The sequence below is a fragment of the Carcharhinus amblyrhynchos genome, chromosome 14, assembly GCF_965287045.1.
Source record: "Carcharhinus amblyrhynchos chromosome 14, sCarAmb.v2.hapA, whole genome shotgun sequence".
In the NCBI taxonomy this organism is placed as follows: Eukaryota; Metazoa; Chordata; class Chondrichthyes; order Carcharhiniformes; family Carcharhinidae; genus Carcharhinus; species Carcharhinus amblyrhynchos.
The window spans coordinates 47767150-47788770 of record NC_137337.1 but is presented as its reverse complement, the minus strand read 5'-3'; the positions used below and the strand labels follow the sequence as shown (position 1 = coordinate 47788770).

Here is a 21621-nt window from a genome sequence, read left to right as displayed (position 1 = left end):
AACAACTTCCCTACCACTGACGTCAAACTCACCGGCCTATAATTACCAGGGTTATCCCTACTACCCTTTTTAAACAACGGTACCACGTTTGCTATCCTCCAGTCCTCTGGGACCTCACCTGTGTCCAAAGAAGAGACAAAGATTTGCGTCAGAGGCCCAGCAATTTCATCTCTCGCTTCCCTAAGCGGCCTCGGATAAATGCCAACAGGCCCCGGAGATTTATCAGTTTTAATGCTACCTAAAAGTCCTAACACTTCCTCCCTCGTAATGGATAGTTCCTTCAACTGGTCTATAGCTCCCTCCAAGACAGTATCAGACATCAAGCACCTCTCCTTTGTGAATACCGACACAAAGTATTCATTTAGGATCTCCCCCATTCCCTCGGACTCTGTCCAAGAGGACTGATTTTTCCTCTAACCACCCTTTTGTTCCTGACATAGGAATAAAATGCCTTTGGATTTACCTTAATCCTGCCGTCCAAAGCCATTTCATGCCCCCTTTTTGCCCTTCTAACTCCCCGTTTGAGCTTCTGCCTACTCTCTCTGTATTCCTCCAATACTCTCTCCATTCCCAGTTGCTTAGACCTATCATACGCCTCTCGTTTCTTCCTGACCAAGTCCTCAATATCCCTAGTAATCCACGGCTCTCTAATTCTACCTTTCCCATCCTTCCTCTTAACCAGCACATGCCTTTCCTGCAACCTTTTCAGTTTTCCCTTGAAAGACTCCCACATGTCGAACGTGGACTTGCCCTCAAACAGCCTCTCCCAGTCTGTATCTCTAAGTTCCTGCCTAATCCGGCTGTAGCTAGCCCTCCCCCAATTTAGCACCCTCCCCTTAGGACAGCACTCATCTTTTTCCATTAATATCCTAAAGTAGACAGAGTCATCAGGCAATCAGGAAGACAATATTGGCCTTTATTCCAAAGAGAATGGCAGATGGGATATAATGTAGGAAAACGTGAAGTTATGCACTTTGGAGGGAAGTCTTGTTAAAACTATACAAGGCACTAATTAGACTACACTTGGAATACTTTAAACAGTTTTAGTCACCTTATCTCAGAAAAGATATATTGGCATTAGAGGCAGTCCAGAGAAGGTTCACCAGATTGATCCCAGGTATGAAAGCATTTTCGGATGAGGAGATGTTAAGTAGGTTGGGTTTGTACTCTGTGGAATTTAGAAGAATGAGAGTTGACCTTATGAGACATGTAGGATTCTCAGGAGTTTGACATGGTAGCTGCTGAGAGGATGTTTCCCCTTGTGGGAGAGTCTAGGACCAGAGTGCATAATCTCAGAATAAGGGGTTGCCCATTTAAAACAGATGAGGAGGGTTTTCCTCACTCGAAAGGTAGTGAATCTGTGGAATTCTTTACTGAAGAAAGCTGTGGAGTTTGGGTCATTAGATATGTTCAAGGCTGAGAGAGATTGATTCTTAATCTGAAAGGGAATCAAGGGCTGTGGGAGACAAGATAGAAAAATGGAGTTGAGGATTATCATTTCAGGTTGGACATGATCTCATTGAATGGCGATGCTGGCTTGATGGGCCAAATAGCCCACTTCTGCTCCTTTGTCTTATGGTTTCTCCCTTCAAACCATCCAAACCTCCAAACACCACTGCCAAATGAAACAGCAATTTGCTTATTTTTCTTTCAATCACTGCTCAAGTCTAGTGTCCTCTGTGTTAAGACGACCAAACAGACTGGTTGACCACTATGCAGAACACCTCCATTTAATGTGTGCAACTGTGAGCCCTCCTCCCTTTAATCTCCATGGTGTCTTGTCGCCTGTCATTTTAATTCTCCTCTTTGCTCTCAAACTGATCTTTCTGTCCTTGGCTTGCTGCTACATTCCAATAAAGCTCAATGCAACTTGAGGAATAGCACCTCATCTTTCGATTTGGCACTTTTCAGCATCCTGGATTCAATACTGAGTTCAACAATTTTACATTATGACCTCTGCCGTCACTTTGTTCTAGATTTTTTTTTCTTGCTGGTTGGGTTTTGTCTAGTTTGTTTTTTGGCTTTTGCACTATGAGATACTTCTAACACTTAATCTCTCCTGCCCACCACCCTATCACAGATCTTTCTTTTTGTTCTTCACAAGCCTCCTCCTCTTCTCACTGGTTCAAACCTTCTTTGGTGCTCAAGAAAAATCATCTCGACCTGAAACGTTAATTCTGTTTCTCTCCACATATGCTGCCTGCTGAGTATTTCAAGCATTTTATTTTTCAGACTTCCAGCATCCAAAATTCTGTATCTAAGCATCAAAAATCATAAGTTATGAACAGTTCAGCGTAAGCCACCATCTACTAAAAATAACATCAAATCATTGTATATTAAAACGTAAGCTGAAATTTAATTTTTACCTGCAACCTTTGTTCGAATTTGCATATTCTCCTGTAGAGCTGCTAATGGTTCCAAATATTCAGGAGCCTTTCCTGCTATAACTTCCTCAAGTTTTGCTTCTACTTGACTTAATCTTTCCCTGTATAATCTGAAAATACAACTGTTAGGTTAAGTCATTCTCTTGGAAATGGTTTCAGTCAAATCAAATATAAACTGTGGCTTGGCAAATCTTGAATTACATTTTCAGTCTTATTTATCGGCACTAAGTCAGGACTGTCAAGGATTGTTGTACCTTTAATTGTACTTCAAATGATCACAAGGGGGAATGGATCTTATTTACATTTACATCTAGGAACTTGGTACAGAATTTCATTAACAGACTCAAGTTAAAGACCCAATCAGAGTTCAGCCATCAGCAGGATACAAGCACGTTAGCTGGAGATTTGCTAGAGGTATTCAAAAATCATGAGTGGTCCGGACAGAACAGATAGGGAGAAATTATTCCTATTGGCGTTAGGGTCAAGAACCAGGAACATCGATTTCAGCTGAATGGGAAAAGAATTAAAGGCAATAGGAGGAAAAATTCTTTTTTAAAAACTGTGAGCAATTAAGATCTGGAATGCACTGCCTGAGAACATGGCAAAGGCAGATTCATGCTTGCTTGAGAATTGAATAATTGTGGGAGGAGAGGAAATTTGTATGGCTCAGGGGAAAATATGAAGAGTGGGACTTGCATTGCTCCCAGAGCAACCAGCATAGGCACAATGGGTCAAACAGCCTCCTCCTGCATTGGAACCATTTTACGATTTGTACCTTTTATCTAATTTCAGATACCATAAAAAAACACAAAAGGCTGCATTACTAACTACCTTTTTTAAGCTAACCAAATACATAATTATAGTAAAACCACAAGGTTCCATATCAAAGACTGTTTTTGATCTCAGAGCAGATTCCCAAATGTTATGACAATCCTAGGTGAGATCTATAAATTTTTATTATGATTTGGTTAAGACCCTGAATTGTTTTTGTTAAAGTGGATGAAATTTGAAATTCCAATATTTACCAAGAATAAACCACAAGATTCCACTGTTTTAAACAAAGAGAAGAAATTATACTATACAAGTCAACAAGGGAAATAGTCAATGCTTTATTGCATACTCCTGCAGGCAGAATTTATTGAGGTAAACATGAATAAACAGGCAAAATGTGGTTGAATGCACCACAATTCACTGTATCCCAATACATGCAAAAATAGTAACTCAATTCAATTCACAAATGCACATTAAATGGCAGACACCACCAAGACAGCAACACACCCAGTTGAAGTCACAAAAATCTTTTAAAAACTCACTTTTCCTCATGAGGATGTGGGAGAGGAGAACTGAGCTTAGTAGGGGGTTGACTGGGGTGGGGGGCAGGAAAATTAGCAGCACCCTACCCTCACTGTAGACTGGCTGTCTCTGCATGTACATGAAATAGTCAGTGCAGACAAAGGGGATGGGTTCACTATATCTATCAAAAAGGACACTGCTGAATGTCCTTGCCAACAGCACCAAAACTGTAATAAAAGACATGATTAAGTGTCCATTGTCTGAACAAACATTACATCCATCTACCACTAAAGATTATGACATTACCGTTGGGGCGCAATTAAACATCTATTGTGTCAGACTTACCTCTTTGTATCGTACGTAAATAATTTACCAGGGTGCATGACTAGAAACAATTACTTTTACTAGAAGTTGTGCCCTATATAAAAAAAACTGACTGTACACAATTGAGCACAGTAAGTAGTCTCACAACACCAGGTTAAAGTCCAACAAGTTTATTTGGTAGCACGAGCTTTCGGAGCATTGCCCTTTCATCAGGTGAGCAACACTCCAAAAGCTCGTGCTACCAAATAAACCTGTTGGACTTTAACCTGGTGTTGTGAGGCTACCTATTGTTCCCAGCCCAGTCCAACGCCGGCAACTCGACATCATGATTGAGCAGGGGCAGGCTGAAGAAGCCTTAGGAATTCTTCAGTTCTTCTCTCCTTATTGATAAGAAAGCAATTAAGGATCCATCACTTACAAACACTGAACGATTACCTTTTTAGCTCCGGCATGGGATCTCAGCTCCTCTCCTTCCAAAAGTCCATCTAAGCTGACAGTGGCTTTATGCCATCCAAGTTACACGAGTACAATTCTTACCCAAAAGGCACACTATTCTAGATCTCTCTCAAATCATCTCCCAGGTTCAGCCAGCATCCAAACACAGGCTGGGTCCCAGCTTCTTACTCCACAGTGCTGCCAACTGTGATATATTTAAGTGATTGCATGATTGCTTTAAGAGCTCATCACATGATTTGATGGTGATGTCATTGGGGTGATTTACAGGCCCTTGTTTCATTTCAGTATCTATTCCGCACAGGCAACAGCTCCTCAATAAGCCTTGTTGTTCCTGCTTTGAATCTGTGTGTATAAAGTCTTTTCCCACTTGATTCTTTCATTGGAGCCTGGACTGTTCCATGATGATCAGTGGCTTTGGGGAGTAATGCTCTTCCAGGATCTTTATCGAATCATCATAAATCAGGTGCCATTTTTAAAGCGTACCACAATCTCAAAGTGAAATTGAAGACCCCCCTTGCTTCTTCCCCATGGATATCGAGGCCCCACCCCAATATAGATCACCGGCCTGATCTCCCCCTGCCTCAGACATAGATTGCTAGCACCAGGGTTTTGGGGCCCTCCCAATGGGGCCCCTTCATGCCCCTGCCCCCATACACAGGTAGACTCCTCCAAGCTGCATGGTCTGCACACATTTTGTATATTGTGTATAGTGGCAGAGCAGGAGACACTAGACAGTTGAAAAAAAGTGGAAACTCTCTATGTGGTTTTAAAAGAGGGTTTTCTCCCCCAATCAGACAAGGGTGAGATTCCATGCAGTATTTGGCATATTTGACAAGAAGGGATGCTCTATATACCTGGAGTCGTTTGAAACAAACTACATCAAGCCAACGGTCTCCAGGTTAAAAAGGGAAGTACTGGAAAGACAGTAAAAAAAAGTACTGAGAAGTTTCAATTCACTAGTGCATGTAAGAAAAATGGTGAGTCAATTAGAAGCCATGGAGTCCTTTGAATTAAGAAAATTAATCTTGGGAGTTCCTATGTAGAGCATTTTCAGCACTTTGTACAAGTGAATAAAATTGCAAACAAGTTGCTCGTACCAACTCTTCTCAGTACATTAGGAAGTAAAATCTTAAATTTGCTCTTGAGCTTGATTCATCCAGGAACCAAAATTTCTGATGATTTGACAAAGAACTTTGAAGAATATTACTCTCCAAAGTGATCATCATGGAGTAGTTCAGGCTTCACCGAATAAATCATGTGGGAATCAAAAGCATTACTCATTTTGTGATAACCTTAAAAAGGCAGACACAGCATTGAGGGTTTGGTGAGTTCTTGTAGAAGATACGCTGAGTAGTTTGCCGTCTCCAAACCAAAACAAGGCTATTCAAAGAAGTTTGTTTACTGAACACTTTTTGACTTTAGAGACAGTGGTAGAAATCGCAAAATAAGAGCGATGCCATATGCAATTCGTCCCATAATCGAAGAAGAATCAGTACAACTCATTAGCACTGGAGTGTTAGAGCCAGTTACAATGAATGATTAGGCTACCTTACTGCCTATCATGAAACCAGATGGCTTAGTTCGTATTTGTGGTGATTTTAAGACAACCATAAATCCAGTGTTGTGCTGATCAATATCTTTTAATTAAAGATTCATTTGCTGGGTTATCAGGTGGACAAAAATTCAGTAAAATTGATCTTTCACAAGCACATTTATAGGTGAGTGTAGCTGCTGAATTTTAACAACTGCTTAGCATTGTTACCAATGAAGGTTTTCTTCATTGTAAAAGATTGCCTTTTGCAATAACATCCTCACCAATCCTCTTCAAAATATTGATGGATTAGATGTTGAATGGTTTCTCTGATGTACAATGTTATCTGGATGATATGCTAATTACAGGGTCTAGTGAACAAGAGCACTTGAATAACTTAGAAGAAACACTGGAATCTTCAAGTGCATGGTCTGCAAATCAAGAAAGAAACCTTTTGCACATGTCAATCCAATAATTGAGTCAGATTATTGATAGTAAAAGCCGACAAAAAGTACCTAAAAAATGGATGCTGTTTTACAAGTACCACATCTGATGAATGTGATGCAATTGAGATTCTTTCTAGGGTTAGTAAATCAGTTCCAAACTTCCCTACAATATTGAAGCATTGAGTATCATTTTTGCTGTATGAAGGTTTCAACATTATTTATATGGTTGTCCTTTCACATTATTGATTGACCCTTAACTGCCATTTTGGACCAGACAATGGTATACAGTTGTTATCTACTAGCCAATTGTAAAGATGGTCACTGATCCTATCTGCACACTTCTACGATATCAAGTATTGTCAGAGTGCCATGCCAATGCATTATCACATTAACCTTTACCAGATGGCTCCAACTAGTTTTGCTAATATTCTTTATTTTTTGCGAGTAGATCATTTGTCTCTGACAGCTTCTCAAGTTCAGAGACATACCAGAAATGATCCTGTGACGGGGAAGGTAAGGAATATGGTATTGAAAGGAGTGATAACTGGAACGCATCATATGCATCCTGATTTGAAACCATATATGTTAGTGTAAAGGAATCTTGAGTTGACCATCTAAGGTGGGGAATTTGAGTGATTATTCTTCCTAGTTTTGTGTGGAAGAGTTCTTGAACAGCTATAGGAAGAACATCATGGTATAGTCTAGATAAAGGATTTTGCACTAGTTATTTTTGGTGGCTGGGTCTGGATGCACAGATTGAAGAAAAAGTGGGACAGCGTTAATCCTGTGCATAAATAAGAAATTAATCATCATTGTCTCCTTTACACACTTGGGTGTGGCTTAAAATGCCATGGCAACAATTGCATGCAGATTTTACTGGTCCGTTTGAAGGTTACACATTCTTAGTCATAACTGATGCACACTCAAAGTGGCCAGAAGATATCGTGATCTACTATAAGTAAACAAACCATTGAAGTACTTGACAACACTTTTGGTAAACTGGAACAGACTGTTAGCTTCACAAGAGTTTGAGGGATATCTCAAAATAATTGTTATTCAGCATTTAAAGTCAGCACCTGATCATCCATCAACCTATGGATTAACACAAAGATTAGTATAGTCCTTGAAACATTCTTTAAAAGCTTCATGAGAGAAAGATTCATTACCATATCATGTGAATAATATTTTCGCATCTTTTAGAAACACTACTCATGCGACTACCCAAATTTCGCCTGCACTACTATTCCTAAAGAAAAAGTTGAGAACTATATTTGATTTATTACCTCCAGAAATTTCAGAGATAGTACAGCGTCAACAACAATCTGAAGTTGCTGATGAGAGGGTAGTGAAAAACAAAGCTCATTTCAACAGGGGAAATCACTTGTTATCATGTAATTATGCCCTGAGTGAGAAAGAGGTACCAATCATAGTTTTAACAAAACATGTCCAATTTCTTATGGAGTTCAAACCAAAGATTGGCTAGTTTGTTGATGCAAGTTGACCAACTGTCACCACCTTGATATGATTTCTCAGAATCATCTCCAGAAGTACCAACTTCTCTACATGCTGTGAATACTACTATGGAAGACTTTGCTGAATCTGAGTTGTCTAATGATTGTGTCTTGACTACTATACCATGTGAGAAAGATGGAGAATTTGTTCCAAGAGAATAAGTGTCTACTGAAGTTCCATATCATTCTTCTAGAGTTAAGCACAGCCAAATTCCAGAACGTTTACAATCAAAGAGGAATAGACATCCCCTTGATCAACATTCTTACTGACTGAGTAAATGGACTAATGGTACATTGTACTATATCTAGAGTATTATAACTCCTATGTATAGAATTATAGTAATTTGCTGTCATGGCCATGGAAGTAAAGGGGAGGAATGATAAATAGGGTAATGCACTTAAAGAAGTCTTGCATCCACATATATTTAAGAACTAATCACATGATTTGATGACAGTTTCATTGGGGTGTTTCAAAGGCTCTTTGTTTAGTTTCAGTTTCTATTCTGTATAGGCAATAGCTCCTCAAAATATCTTGTTATTCTGAGTCTGGGCACACAAACCATGTCTTTTTCTTTAAAACCCGCAACCTGTAACACAGTTAGGACATTACACCAACAACTGTTTCTGGGCTTTCCTGAGCCCCAACCTCTTCAGCATCACCAAACAATTCCTGCTCCAAATCTTCCCTGAACCCCAACTTTTCAGTAGCACAGAACTAACAATTAGCCCCCTCAGCAGTACGGAGCTAATAACAGCACTTCAGCTGCGTGGAGCCAACCGTCTTTTGGTCTGCTCCCCACTGGCTGGCATTAATACTGTCCGTTAAACTGATCTTTGGCCTTTTTAAAAGCTCCCAACAGGGTTCTACTCCTTTTGGGCTGGGTCTGATGTGTACAAGGTGAGTAGATTCTGTGACTTAAACGTTGCAATATCCAATCAATGAGATAACCCCCTCCCCACAGCCGTCAACTTACAAAGACAAGAAAAATGATTGTCAATTATCAACTAATGATGACTCTCCCTGGTGGTAAAATGGCAGCACGTAGAGTGAGTGCAAAAGCATACTCGCCTTGTTGCTGAAGAGATTGGGGCTCAGGAAAGCTTAGAAACAATTGTTGGCGTAAAGTCCCAACTATGTTGTAGCTTGTGGGGTTTTAAAGAAAAAGTCATGGTTTGCACACACAGACTCAAAATAACAACAAGATATATTGAAGAGCTGTTTCCTGTAGAATTCATGATTATATGCAACAAGAAATAGTTGGAATACAGCATATCTTCTTCAGCAGATGTCAAGGTGTTCTTCTTGATGATCACGCAATCAGATCTGAATTGCTGATGCTTGGAGGAGTAGACTTATCACACAGGTCTGATATTCTTTATGTGCTGCATATCATTATGTCAAAACTAATAGTTCGGATAGTCCTAACTAGAAAAAGGAAGATAAACTCTGGTGGTTATTTACATAATTTTTGCTGGAAAAACTTCAGCAGTGTTGCCATATACATTTGACTTGTACTTCTAATCCATCTGGGAGAAGGTAAGTGAGATGTGACTGTGAAGTGACCTTGACTGTGAAGATCAGTCAAATTGAAATTTTACCTGCCTTGAGAGTGATATGAATGAAGAAGGTTGCATCTGCCATACTCTCTCTGTCTTCCCATTATAGCACTTCACTGTTCTATAAGTTAATCAAGTCTCCTGAATTCAACTACTTTTCCTTATAATCTGTTCTAATTTTCCTCCTGAAGGCAGACTCATGCTGGGATATGTTTCTATAGGTGGCAATAGTTTCCTGGTATTTCTTCCAAGCTGTCACTCAACATGTCCAACATTCTGCATGACAATCTGGGCATAACAGGGCAATCTAATCCTATTTTTATCTGACTTGAATACTTCACGTACTTTCAGAAAGGATCACTGAAGACCATGGAAGATGGGAATGCTGATGGATTACAGGGATAAGAAATACTCCCTGTGGTCTGTCCAAAGCTTGTTCTTTGTTGTCATGCAAAGAGAGAGATAGAGTGGGAGAGAGAGAGAGAGAGAGAGAAAGAGAGAGAGACAGAGAGAGAAAGAAAGAGAGAGTGAAAGAGAGAGAGAGACAGAGATGGAGTGGGACAAAGACAGAGAAAGAGTGAGACAAGGAGAGAGCGAGAGAGAGACAGAGACAGAGACAAGGAGAGAGAGAGTGACAGGGAGGCAGTGAGAGCGAGAGACAGAGACAGAGTGAGAGAGAGAGACAGAGAGTGAGAGAGAGACTGAGAGAGAGAGAGAGACAGACAGAGAGAGAGACAGGGAGTGAGAGAGAGATATCGAGCGAGAGAGAGAGACAGAGAGAGAGACAGAGAGAGAGAGAGACAGAGGGAGAGTGAGTGAGGCAGAGACTGAGACAGAGAGAGAGAGAGAGAAATGGCGAGAAACAGAGAGAGAGAGAGAGACAGAGACAGAGAGGAGAGAGATAGAGAGTGAGAGACAGAGAGGAGAGAGATAGAGAGAAAGAGCGAGAGACAGAGGGAGAGAGAGAGACAGAGGGAGGCAGGGAGAGAGACAGAGAGAGACACAGAGGGTGAGAGAGACAGAGACAAGGAGTGAGAGAGAGTGACGGAGAGATAGAGACACAGAGCGAGAGACACAGAGAGTGAGAGAGAGAGATAGACAGAGAGAGAGACAGGGAGGGAGACAGAGAGAGACAGAGATAGAGAGAGAGAGGGAGAGAGGGAGAGAGACAGAGAGAAAGAGAGAAAGAGAGACAGAGAGAGACACAGAGGGTGAGAGAGACAGAGGCAAGGAGAGAGAGAGTGACAGAGAGACAGACAGTGAGAGAGAGACAGAGTGAGAGAGAGAGAGAGATGAGACAGAGAGACAGAGATATAGAGAGAGAGAGACAGCGAGAGACAGCGAGAGTGATAGAGAGTGAGAGACAGAGGCAGAAGAGACAGACGGAGAGAGGAGAGAAACACAGAGGGAGAGAGAGAGACAGAGGCAAGGAGTGAGAGAGAGTGACAGAAAGACAGAGACAGACAGAGCGAGAGACACAGAGATTGAGAGAGAGAGAGAGACAGAGAGAGTCGGAGAGAGAGACAGATACAAGGAGAGAGAGAGTGACAGAGAGAGAGAGAGAGAGAGAGTGAGACAGTGAGAGAGAGAGAGATAGAGATTGTGAGAGAGAGACAGACTGACAAACAAAGAGTGAGATAGAGAGAGACAGAGCGATTGAGAGAGAGAGACAGAGTGAGACAAAGAGAGTGAGAGAGAGGGAGACAGAGAGAGAGTGAGACAGAGTGGGCGAGAGAGAGAGGGACAGAGAGAGAGAGAGAGACAGAGAGAGAGAGACAGAGAGAGAAGGAGAGAGACAGAAGGAAAGAGAGAGAGAAAGTGAGTGAGAGACAGACAGAGTGAGACAGAAAGAGACAGGGAGAGAGACAGAGAGAGACAGAGACCGAGAGAGTGAGAGAGACAGAGAGAGAGAGACTGAGACAAGGAGTGAGAGAGAGTAACTGAGAGACAGACTCAGACAGAGCGAGAGACACAGGGAGTGAGAGAGAAAGAGACAGAGACAAAGAGAGACAGGGAGAGAGACAGAGTCAGAGAGAGACAGAGACAAGGAGAGAGATAGAGTGACAGAGAGACAGAGAGAGAGAGAGACACAGTGAGCAATTGTGAGACAGGGAGAGAGAGCGAAACAGAGTGAGAGGGAAAGAGAGAGAGAGAGGGACAGAGAGAGAGAGACAGAGAGAGAGAGAGAGAGGGACAGAGAGAGAGAGAGACAGAGAGAGAGAGAGAGAGTGCAGCATGCGATGGTGCAGAGGGACCTCGGGTCCTTGTGCATGAGTCGCAAAAACCCAGCTTGCAGGTGCAGCAGGTGGTCAGGAAGGCGAATGGGATGCTGGCCTTCATCGCAAGGGGATTGAATATAAAAGTAGGGAGGTCTTGCTGCAGCTGTATAGGGCATTGGTGAGGCCTCAGCTGGAGTACTGTGTGCAGTTTTGGTCGCCGCACTTACGCAAGGGTATTTTGGCCTTGGAGGGAGTGCAGAGGAGGTTTACTAGGCTGATGCCGGAGTTGAGGGGGTTGGACTATGAAGAGAGACTAAATAGACTGGGTCTGTACTCATTGGAGTTTAGAAGGATGAGGGGGGATCTTATAGAGACGTATAAGATGATGAATGGGATGGATAGGATAGAGGTGGAGAGACTTTTCCCGCTCAGAAAGGACAGTAGGACTAGGGGGCACAGCCTCAAGATAAAGGGGGGGCGGTTTAGAACGGAGTTGAGGAGGAACTTCTTCACTCAAAGGGTGGTGAATCTCTGGAATTCTCTGCCCGTTGAAGTGGTGGAGGCTACCTCGCTAAATATTTTTATGACGCGGGTTGATAGGTTTTTGATAAGCGAGGGGATTAAGGGTTATGAGGAGAGGGCGGGAATGTGGAACTGAGACACGACAGATCAGCCATGATTTTATTGAATGGCGGGGCAGGCTCGAAGGGCTAGATGGCCTACTCCTGCTCCTATTTCTTATGTTCTTATGTTCTTATGTTCTTATGCTCACCAAGTTCTGCATCTTAATTCATCAAGTGCTATTTAAACTGTTTAAATTACACTTAATAAATGAAGATTCCAAATTTTTATCAACTGACTTATGAAGTCAAGTGTTATTTGTATCCCTTCATGTAAGGTGTTTAAAATGTTAGACATCTTCTTCAAATCATTTTCTGTATTTCAGAGGCTGGATTTATATCGCACTTGAGAAATGACTTTTTCAAGAGGGCTTTGTAATTTTGTAAATTACATTATTTTTGTGTTAGTGGTTATCCAACACCAAAAGTGCTAAGTTATCAGTACTGCTGTTGGTTTGACAAAAGGTTGGCAAACCAATGACAAGTGGAGTTCTGGTAGAATCCAATCCAACCAGCATCAGAAAAAAGATCAGTGCACCTCAATTAGATTATTTCATCAAAAACAGGAAACATTTCAGTTCTCTGAACTCAGGGCAAGCTGAGATTCTGCAGAACTTTGAGACTCATAATTTTGTTTGAAAATGTCAACAGCAAGACACAAAATAAGGCTCGAGAGACTTGAATCATCAGGTAGTGGTGAGAGGTTGTAAGGAATTTTATGTTAGGAGTTTGAAAATCATGAAAACCTTGACACAAACTACTAAGAAGTGCATGAAGCAAGTAAGTCAGTCAAGGCCAACACTGGAAACAAAGAATAATTTCTGACTTTCCAAACATGGCAGTTCCACGATGGCTCAGAATTTGCAGATTTAAAAGCCATTACAACATGAACTAAATATTGATAAGAAAACTCCTTCTAAGCACCAAAAGAAGTGAAAATCGGCAAGATCCGGAAAAGCTTTGACACAAAAATACCATTTTGGGATAATATTTTTGCAAGATTACTTTGAACATGGCCAGTTGGCGCCCGGACTATTTAAATTCATACAGTGTCTTAATACAATAAAATGTTCTAAAAGGTGCAACATAGGTCTGTTATACAGCAACATTAAGACACTGAGTCACAAAGAGATTTTAAGGCAGATGGCAAATGCTAGTCAGTGAGCTAGATTTAAATACGTGTCTTGAAGGAAGAAGAAGTAGAGAATCAAAGAGATTCAGGGAGGAATTTTTTAGATACTAATTCATGGGATATAAGTGTCATTGCTAGGCCAGTATTTATTGCCCATTCTTAATTGCCCCAAGAACGTGGTGGCAAGTTGCCTTCTTGAATTGCTATAGTCCCTGTGGTGCAGGTATCCACAGAGCTGTTAGCAAGGGTATTTCAGGAATTTGACCCAGAAACAGTGAAAGAACAGCGATATGGTTCCAAGTTAGTATGGTGTGTGACTTGGAGAGAAACTTGCAGATAGTGGTGTTCCCTTGCATCTGCTGCCTTTGTCCTTCCAAATGGTAGAGGTTGCAGTTTGGGAGGTGCTGCAGAGGGGTGGGGGCATACAGGGATTTGAAAACAAAGGAGAAAATTTTAAAATCATGGTGCTGCTTGACCGGAAGCCAATGTAGGTGAGTAAGCACAGGAGTGGTGGGTTAATGAGATTTGGCACGAATAATGACACAGACAACCAAGCTTTGAATGACCTTAATTTTACAGATGGTAGAACGTGGAGGTCAGCCATTGGAATAGTCAGGCCTGTAAGTGAATAATAATTTCAACAGCAGATTATCTGAGACAGGTGCAAAGCTGGGCAATGTTACAAAGGTGGAAATAGGTTGTCTTAGCAATGGAATGGATATGAGGTCCAAAGGTCACCTTGGAATCAAATAAAACACCAAGATTGCAAACAATCTGGTTCACACTCATTCAGTTGCCAGGGAGAGGGCTGGAGTCAGTAGCAAGAGAAAGAACTGGAGCAGATGTTATCATATTACTTCTGTCACAGAATCTGTAAGGGCTAGATCGCTCTTCAATTTTCCCAATTAGATACAGTAATTTCTTTCCTGAAAGTGTATTCAGCTGTGGAATGCTGGTACAATTACACAATATGCAGAAGCTGTATAAAAAAAGGACACACAGATCACACCTGCTGGAAGGAAAAGCAAGCTTCGAGTAAAACTGATAAGAAGGCAGAACAAACCAAAACTGCATATAAACATGCTATGCAAAAGGGTCAAGAGAAATGAAGCAACTCTCAGTCTGATGATAAATGATCACTGAGTATGCTGGTGCTATGAACAGATACTGGGTCACTGTTGGATGGACAGCCAGTAAGGATGGAAGGCAAGACTGGAGCAGCAGTCTTGCTGGTGGCAGAAGCTGTATGCAAGGAAAAACTCAAGACATATTCCCTTGAAAGCTTTAAGAATAGTATTGAAGACATTCATACGTGAAGTGGTTCCACTGAAGGGAAAGTTGAAAAGAACCCAAACAGAGAGTTAGGAGGAAAAAAGGATCATGAAATGTCCTTGGCAGACAGGATGAGTCCCAAGGCATTTTATACATATATTAGGAACAAGAGGGTAGCTAGAGAAAGAGTTGGTCCACTCAAGGACAAAGGAGGGAAATTATGCATTTAACCAAAGGAAGTGGGTGAGATCCTTAATAAGTACTTTGCATCGGTATTCAGAAAGGGACACGTTGATTGATGGTGTCTCAGAGGAGTGTGTAAACCCTCTAGAGTAAGTCGTCATTACTAGGGAGGAAGTGTTAGGTGTATTAAAAAGCATCAAGGTAGACAAATCCACAGGGCCAGGTGGCATCTATCCCAGATGACTGAGGGAGACAAGAGAGGAAATTGCTGGGTCTTTAACAGAAACCCTTGCTTCCTTGTTAGCCACAGGTGAGGTCCCAGAGGACTGGAGGATAGCCAATTTAATTTAAGAAGGGTAGCAAGGATACCTTGGATAATTATAGGTCAGTGAGCTTGGCGTCAGTGACAGCGAAATTGTTGGAGAAGATTCTTAGGGATAGGATCAATAGAAATTTGGAACTGAATGGTATTATTAGTGACAAACAGCATAGTTTTGTAGAGGGAGGTCATGTCTCACTAATTTGACTGAGCTTTCTGAGGTGGCAAGAATGATTGATGAGGGAAGGGCTGTGGATGTTGCCTACATGGACTTAAGTAAAGCATTTGACAAGGTCCCTCATGGCAGGCTAGTGCAAAAAATTAAAATTAAAATTACCCAGGCTCAACGATGAACTTGCTAGATAGATTCAGAACTGGCTCAGCCATAGAAGACAGATGGTAGCGGTGGAAAGGTGTTTTTTTGTAAACAGCAGTGTTCCGCAGAGATCAGCACTGGGATCTCTATTGTTTGTAATATATGTATAAATTATTTGGAAGAAAATGTAGCTGGTCTGATTAGCAAGTTTGTGGATGATTCTAAGATTGCTGGAGTTGCAGATAGTGATGAAGATTGTCAGAGAATACAGCAGGGTATAGATAAGCTGGGAAATTGGGCAGAGAAATGGCAGATTGAATTTAATTCGGACAAATTGCCTTCATCAATCGAGGAATTGAATTTAGGAGTCGAGAGATAATGTTGCAGCTATATAGGACGTTTGACAAAGTACCTCACAAGAGGTTACTGCAGAAGGTCGAGGGACATGGAGTTGGGGGTAGGGTGTTAGCGTGGATAGAGGATTGGTTGTCAAATAGGAAGCAGAGAGTGGGGGTCAACGGGTGCTATTCGGATTGGCAGATGGTGACTAGTGGAGTGCCCCAGGGGTCGGTGCTGGGGCCTCAGCTTTTTACCATTTATATAGATGATCTGGAGGAGGGAACCGAGTGTAGGGTGTCGAAATTTGCTGATGACACCAAGATTGGGGGAACGGCAAATTGTGCAGAGGGTGTGGAGAGTCTGCAGAAGGATCTAGATAGGCTGGGCGAATGGGCCAGGAAATGGCAAATGGAATTTAATGTTGGCAAGTGTGAGGTGGTCCACTTTGGTAGGAAGAATGGTAGGAAGGACTATTACGTACGGGGCGAAAAACTGCAGCAGGCGACGGTGCAGAGGGACCTCGGGGTCCTTGTGCATGAGTCGCAAAAACCCAGCTTGCAGGTGCAGCAGGTGGTCAGGAAGGCGAATGGGATGCTGGCCTTCATAGCGAGGGGGATTGAATATAAAAGTAGGGAGGTCTTGCTGCAGCTGTATAGGGCATTGGTGAGGCTGCAGCTGGAGTACTGTGTGCAGTTTTGGGCGCCGCACCTACGCAAAGATATTTTGGCCTTGGAGGGAGTGCAGAGGAGGTTTACTAGGCTGATGCCGGAGTTGAGGGGGTTGAGCTATGAGGAGAGGCTGAATAAACTGGGCTTGTACTCGTTAGAGTTTAGAAGAATGAGGGGAGATCTCATTGAGACGTATAAGATGATGAATGGGATGGATAGGATAGAGGTGGAAAGACTCTTCCCGCTCAAAAAAGACAGTAGGACTAGGGGGCACAGCCTCAAGATAAAAGGGGGGCGGTTTAGAACGGAGTTGAGGAGGAACTTCTTCACTCAAAGGGTGGTGAATCTCTGGAATTCTCTGCCCGTTGAAGTGGTGGAGGCTGCCTCGCTAAATATTTTTAAGACGCGGGTTGATGGGTTTTTGATAAGAGGGGATTAAGGGTTATGGGGAGAGGGCGGGAAAGTGGAACTGAGCAGCGACAGATCAGCCATGATCTTATTGAATGGCGGGGCAGGCTCGAAGGGCTAGATGGCCTACTCCTGCTCCTATTTCTTATGTTCTTATGTTCTTATGACCCTGGTCAGACCGCATTGGAATACTGTGCTCAGTTCTGGTCGCCTCATTACAGGAAGGATGCGGAAACAATAGAAAGGGAGCAGAGATTTAAAAGGATGTTACCTGGATTGGACAGCATGCCTTATGAGGATAGGTTGAGTGAGTTCGGCCTTTTCTCCTTGGAGAGACAAAGGATGAAGGGTGACCTCATGTTGAGAGGTATTGATCGAGCGAATAGTCAGAACTTTTTCCCAGGGCTGAAATGGTTGCCACAAGAGGACACAGGTTTAAGATGCTGGGGAGTAGGTACAGAGGAGATGTCAAGGGTAAGTTTTTCACTCGGACTGGTGGGTGTGTGGAATGAGCTGCCAGCAACAGTGGTGGAGGCAGATTCGATAGGGTCTTTTAAGAGACTGTTAGATAAGTATGTGGAACTTAGTAAAATAGAGGGTTATAGGTAAGCTTAGTAATCTCTAAGGCAGGCTCATGTTCGGCATAACTTTGTGGGCTGAAGGGCCTGTATTGTGCTGTAGTTTTTCTATGTTTTTTCTAAGTGTGAGGAGATGCATTTCGGAAGATCCAATTCAGATGGGAGCTAAAAAAGAAATGGAAGAACCATCAGGAGCATAGACACATAAGAAAGATCTGGGAGTACAGGTCCACAGGTCCTTAGAAGTGGCAGCACAGATGGAACAGAAAGCATATGGCATGCTCGCCTTCATCGGCTGGGGTATCAAATATAAAAGTTGGCGAATTATGTTACAGTTATATAAACCATTGATTAGGCCACTTTTGGAATACTGTGTCCAATCCTGGTTGCCACACCCACTAAAAGAACATGGAGACTTTGGAGGGAGTACAGAAAATGTTTACCAGGATGTTGCCTGCTATGGAGGGTATTAGCTATGAGGAGAGATTGAATAAAGTGGGATTGTTCTCCCTGGAAAGGTGGAGGCTGAGGCTGACCTGATAGAAGTTTAGAAAATTATGAGGGGCATAGATAAGGTGAACAGTTGGAAGCTTTTTCCCAGGGCAGAAATGACAATTACAAGAGGACACAAGTTGAAGTTAAGAGGGAGAAAGGTTCAGTACAGATGTGCGGGGCAAGTTTTTTTTTCCCACACAGAGGGTGGTGGGGGCCTGGAATGCATTGCCAAGTGGGGTAGTTGAGGCAAATACATTAGAGGAATTTAAGACTTATCTGGATGGACAAATGAACAGGTGAGGAATAGAGGGAAGACATGATCCGTGCAGGCTTGGTAGGCGCAAGGGCCTGTCCCTGTGCTGTACTGTTCAAATAACAAACAGCAAATTTGTCTCTACATATAGTAAAGAGTAATTAACCAGCATTGATGGGTCTAAAGTCTTAAGAAACACACATCTGTGTTTGATGGAAAATTTGGGAATATGAAAGACATCACAGTTAATTTGAAGATTAAAGGAGGAAACCTAGCAAAATGCTTGATGGCAACATTGATATTTACACTATCAGGCAGAAGATGGAGACTGACTTTGAATGATTAGCGAAAACAGGGGCCTTGGAACCTGTCAACATTAGTGAATGGGCCACAGCAATTGTACAGTCTTCAGAAGGATGGATTTGTAAGGATTTCAAAGTCACCCTAAATCCAATATATGTGAGGAACAGTACCGATTGCTCCACATCAATGACCTGTTGCAGGATTGGCAGGAGGCCAACATTTTAGCAAAATTGACCTAAGTCAGGTTTACTTACAGGTGAAGTAGACAAGAAGTCACAAGGACTTCTGACAATTTTGACACATAAAGGCTTGTTCAGGTACCGAAAATTGCTGTTTGGTACCCTATCTGCTCCTGTATCATTTCAACAGCAATGGATCAGATCCTGTGTGAACTGCACAGAGTATGGTGCTACTGGATGACACCCTAGTCGCTGGAAAAGACAAAAAGGAACATCTTTGGAATTTGAATGCTATTCTTCAAAGATTAGAAGACTATGAACACAGAGTCCGCAAGGACAAGTTGAGTTCTTCCAGTTTTCCGTTAAGTATTTGAGACACGTGATTGAGGCCACAGGTCATCACAAATGTCCCTCGAAGTTCAAGACTTTCACAGAAACACCTGTGCCTCAGAATATTAACAGTTGCAATCCTTCCTAGGATTGTTAAACTACTATGGAATGTTTGCTCCAAATTTGGCAACCATTTTAAAATCGCTGCATAGTCACTCATGCCAGAACAAGAAGTGGAATGGGTTGGATCAAAGCAATAATGCTTTTGTATAAGCCAAAAAAAGCAATGCCCACACCTAAAATTCTTGCACATTTTGATTCTACCCTACTCTTTATGGTGTTGGAGCTGTGGTATCCCATACATCATGCCATCAGGTGAAGAAAGACATATTAATTTGCATCTTGAACACTGAGCAAAGCTGAAAGTAACCACACAAAGTGAAAGGGAATTATTACGGATTATCTTCGGAGTAAAGAAATTCCATCAATTCCTATATAGAACCATGTTCACGCTGTTGATGGACCATCATCCATTAACAATTTTTGGACAACATACAAAAATTCCATCACTGGCAACAAGTGGAATGCAAAGATGGATATTACTATTGTCTGTACATACTTATACAATCAAGTATTGACAATCAAGTCTACATTGTAATGTGGATGGACTGCAAAGATTACCACTACCAAGTAGTTTGTTACATAGTAGTTTGTCAAACTACTTAAGCAGACTTTGAACAGGTAGACAGTACACCAGTCACTTCTGGACAACTGAAGTACACTCAGAGTGGTATAATATTCTCAAAAGTGACAAACAAGGTATTCCGAGAGGAGGCCTCAAGAGCTAACAACTGATTTGAAACCGTACTCCTCCAGGACACTGGAGCTGTCTATATTTTGAAGGCTCAGAGTGATCATTCTGCCACCATTGAGAAGACAAGTGTCACAGGAGCTGCGTGAGGACCATTGAGGAATTGTATGCATGAAGAAAATAGTGAGGAATTATTTCTGGTGGCCTGCACTGGATGTGGAAATTGAAGAGAAAGTTGAAATGTGTCCATGTGTGAAAGTAAGGGATCTGCCACTCATAGCACCACTAATTCCTTGGGAATGGCCAAAAAATGCCTGGCGACAGGCACACGTAAATTTTGCAGGAGCTTCAGAAGGACATATGTTCTTAGTAATAGTCGATGCTCAAAGGGGCCTAGAAGTTCCTATAAAGAAATCCACATCATTGGAAAAGACTATCAAGAGGCTAGGAGAAGTGAGTTTAAATTCCTTGAACAATTGGTAAACAAAAACAGACTTCAATTTATCATCAATAATTCTAAAGTTTATTTCAAGAGAATGGTATTCATCACATTAGGAATGCACTGTATCATTCTGCTATGAACAGACCAATAGAAAATTTTGTCCAAACCATGAAACGTACATTGACAGCAACCAAGGTTCTCTGTGATCAAATGTCTTAACTAATTCCTACTAATATATAGCAGTACTGCTCATTTTACCACCAAAACTTCTCCTGGTTATTAATGGCAAAGAGGCAACTACACTCAGCACTGATCTTGTTGGAATCCCAGAAAGTGAAAGAAATTGTTCAACAGAAACAAGGACAGACAGAATGGTGGGAAAACAAAGTAAAACATCAAGTCTTCCACCAAGGGCTTGGAGTTTTGGCTAGGAATTACTAGGAGAGAAATGAATTCCTGCCATAATCCTTGCACAGACTGGACTTGTTTCGTAAACGGCCCCAACTGGAGATGATGTCATCTCGAGGAGGCACCAGAACCAATCCACCAGAAATGGAACCTGGGTTCAACTGTACAAAGTCCTGACCTGAACCTTCCTGCAACCCTGATACCGACAGATACCACTGAGGAAAGCAACACGTCACCTTCTGACCAAACAACCTCTACTTACAACGTCGATGCCTGTCAAATCAATTCCTCGTGACATTTGTATAAAGGCAAAAATGCCAGAGGTTACAATGTAAAGAAGATGATGCCAGAGGTTTGCTGTCAATCGCTTTGATAGCGATATCCTTCAAGCCATCTGACTTAGATTATTGTCCATGTTATACTTGTTTGAGTTTGTTGAGGACATTCAATTTAAGGGCTGGAGGAAATGTTTTGAATTAACTTTGATTCTTGGTAGCTGTGTATTCATATATATACGTATTCACTGGAAATTACATTACTTGTTGCCAGCACAGAAAATTGCCAAAATGAAGATGCAACCTGTAGCAAACACCATTCTGTAAATAAAGCTCCATTATTTTTAATCCTTTATGCTTTCTGCCCAATTCTTCAATGTACAACACTTTCCTGACCCTTCCACTCAATTGTTGCATCCCTTAATCAAATCTTTGCTGAGTCAGGATTCAGGGGAGAGCTGATGAACAGGAGGGGATTAGTGAATGGGTCACAGGAAAGAAAGGTGTGGGCCACATGTGAACACTGCTGGTACAGATATTATTCATACAAAACTACACTGCAAAGTCTT

The 21621-nt window shown here is 41.9% G+C and overlaps 1 protein-coding gene across 2 annotated transcripts in view; it reads right to left on the bottom strand.

Moving 5' to 3' along the window:
- Nucleotides 1-21621, bottom strand: part of brms1la (BRMS1 like transcriptional repressor a) — a 55401-nt gene that overhangs the window by 28539 nt on the left and 5241 nt on the right. The window contains exon 3 of one of the 2 annotated variants that reach the window (XM_080202823.1): nt 2367-2506. In XM_080202823.1, the coding sequence (XP_080058949.1) occupies nt 2367-2506 (140 nt within the window). The remainder of the gene's footprint in view (nt 1-2366; nt 2507-21621) is intronic. The other variant, XM_080202824.1, reaches the window with a different exon arrangement.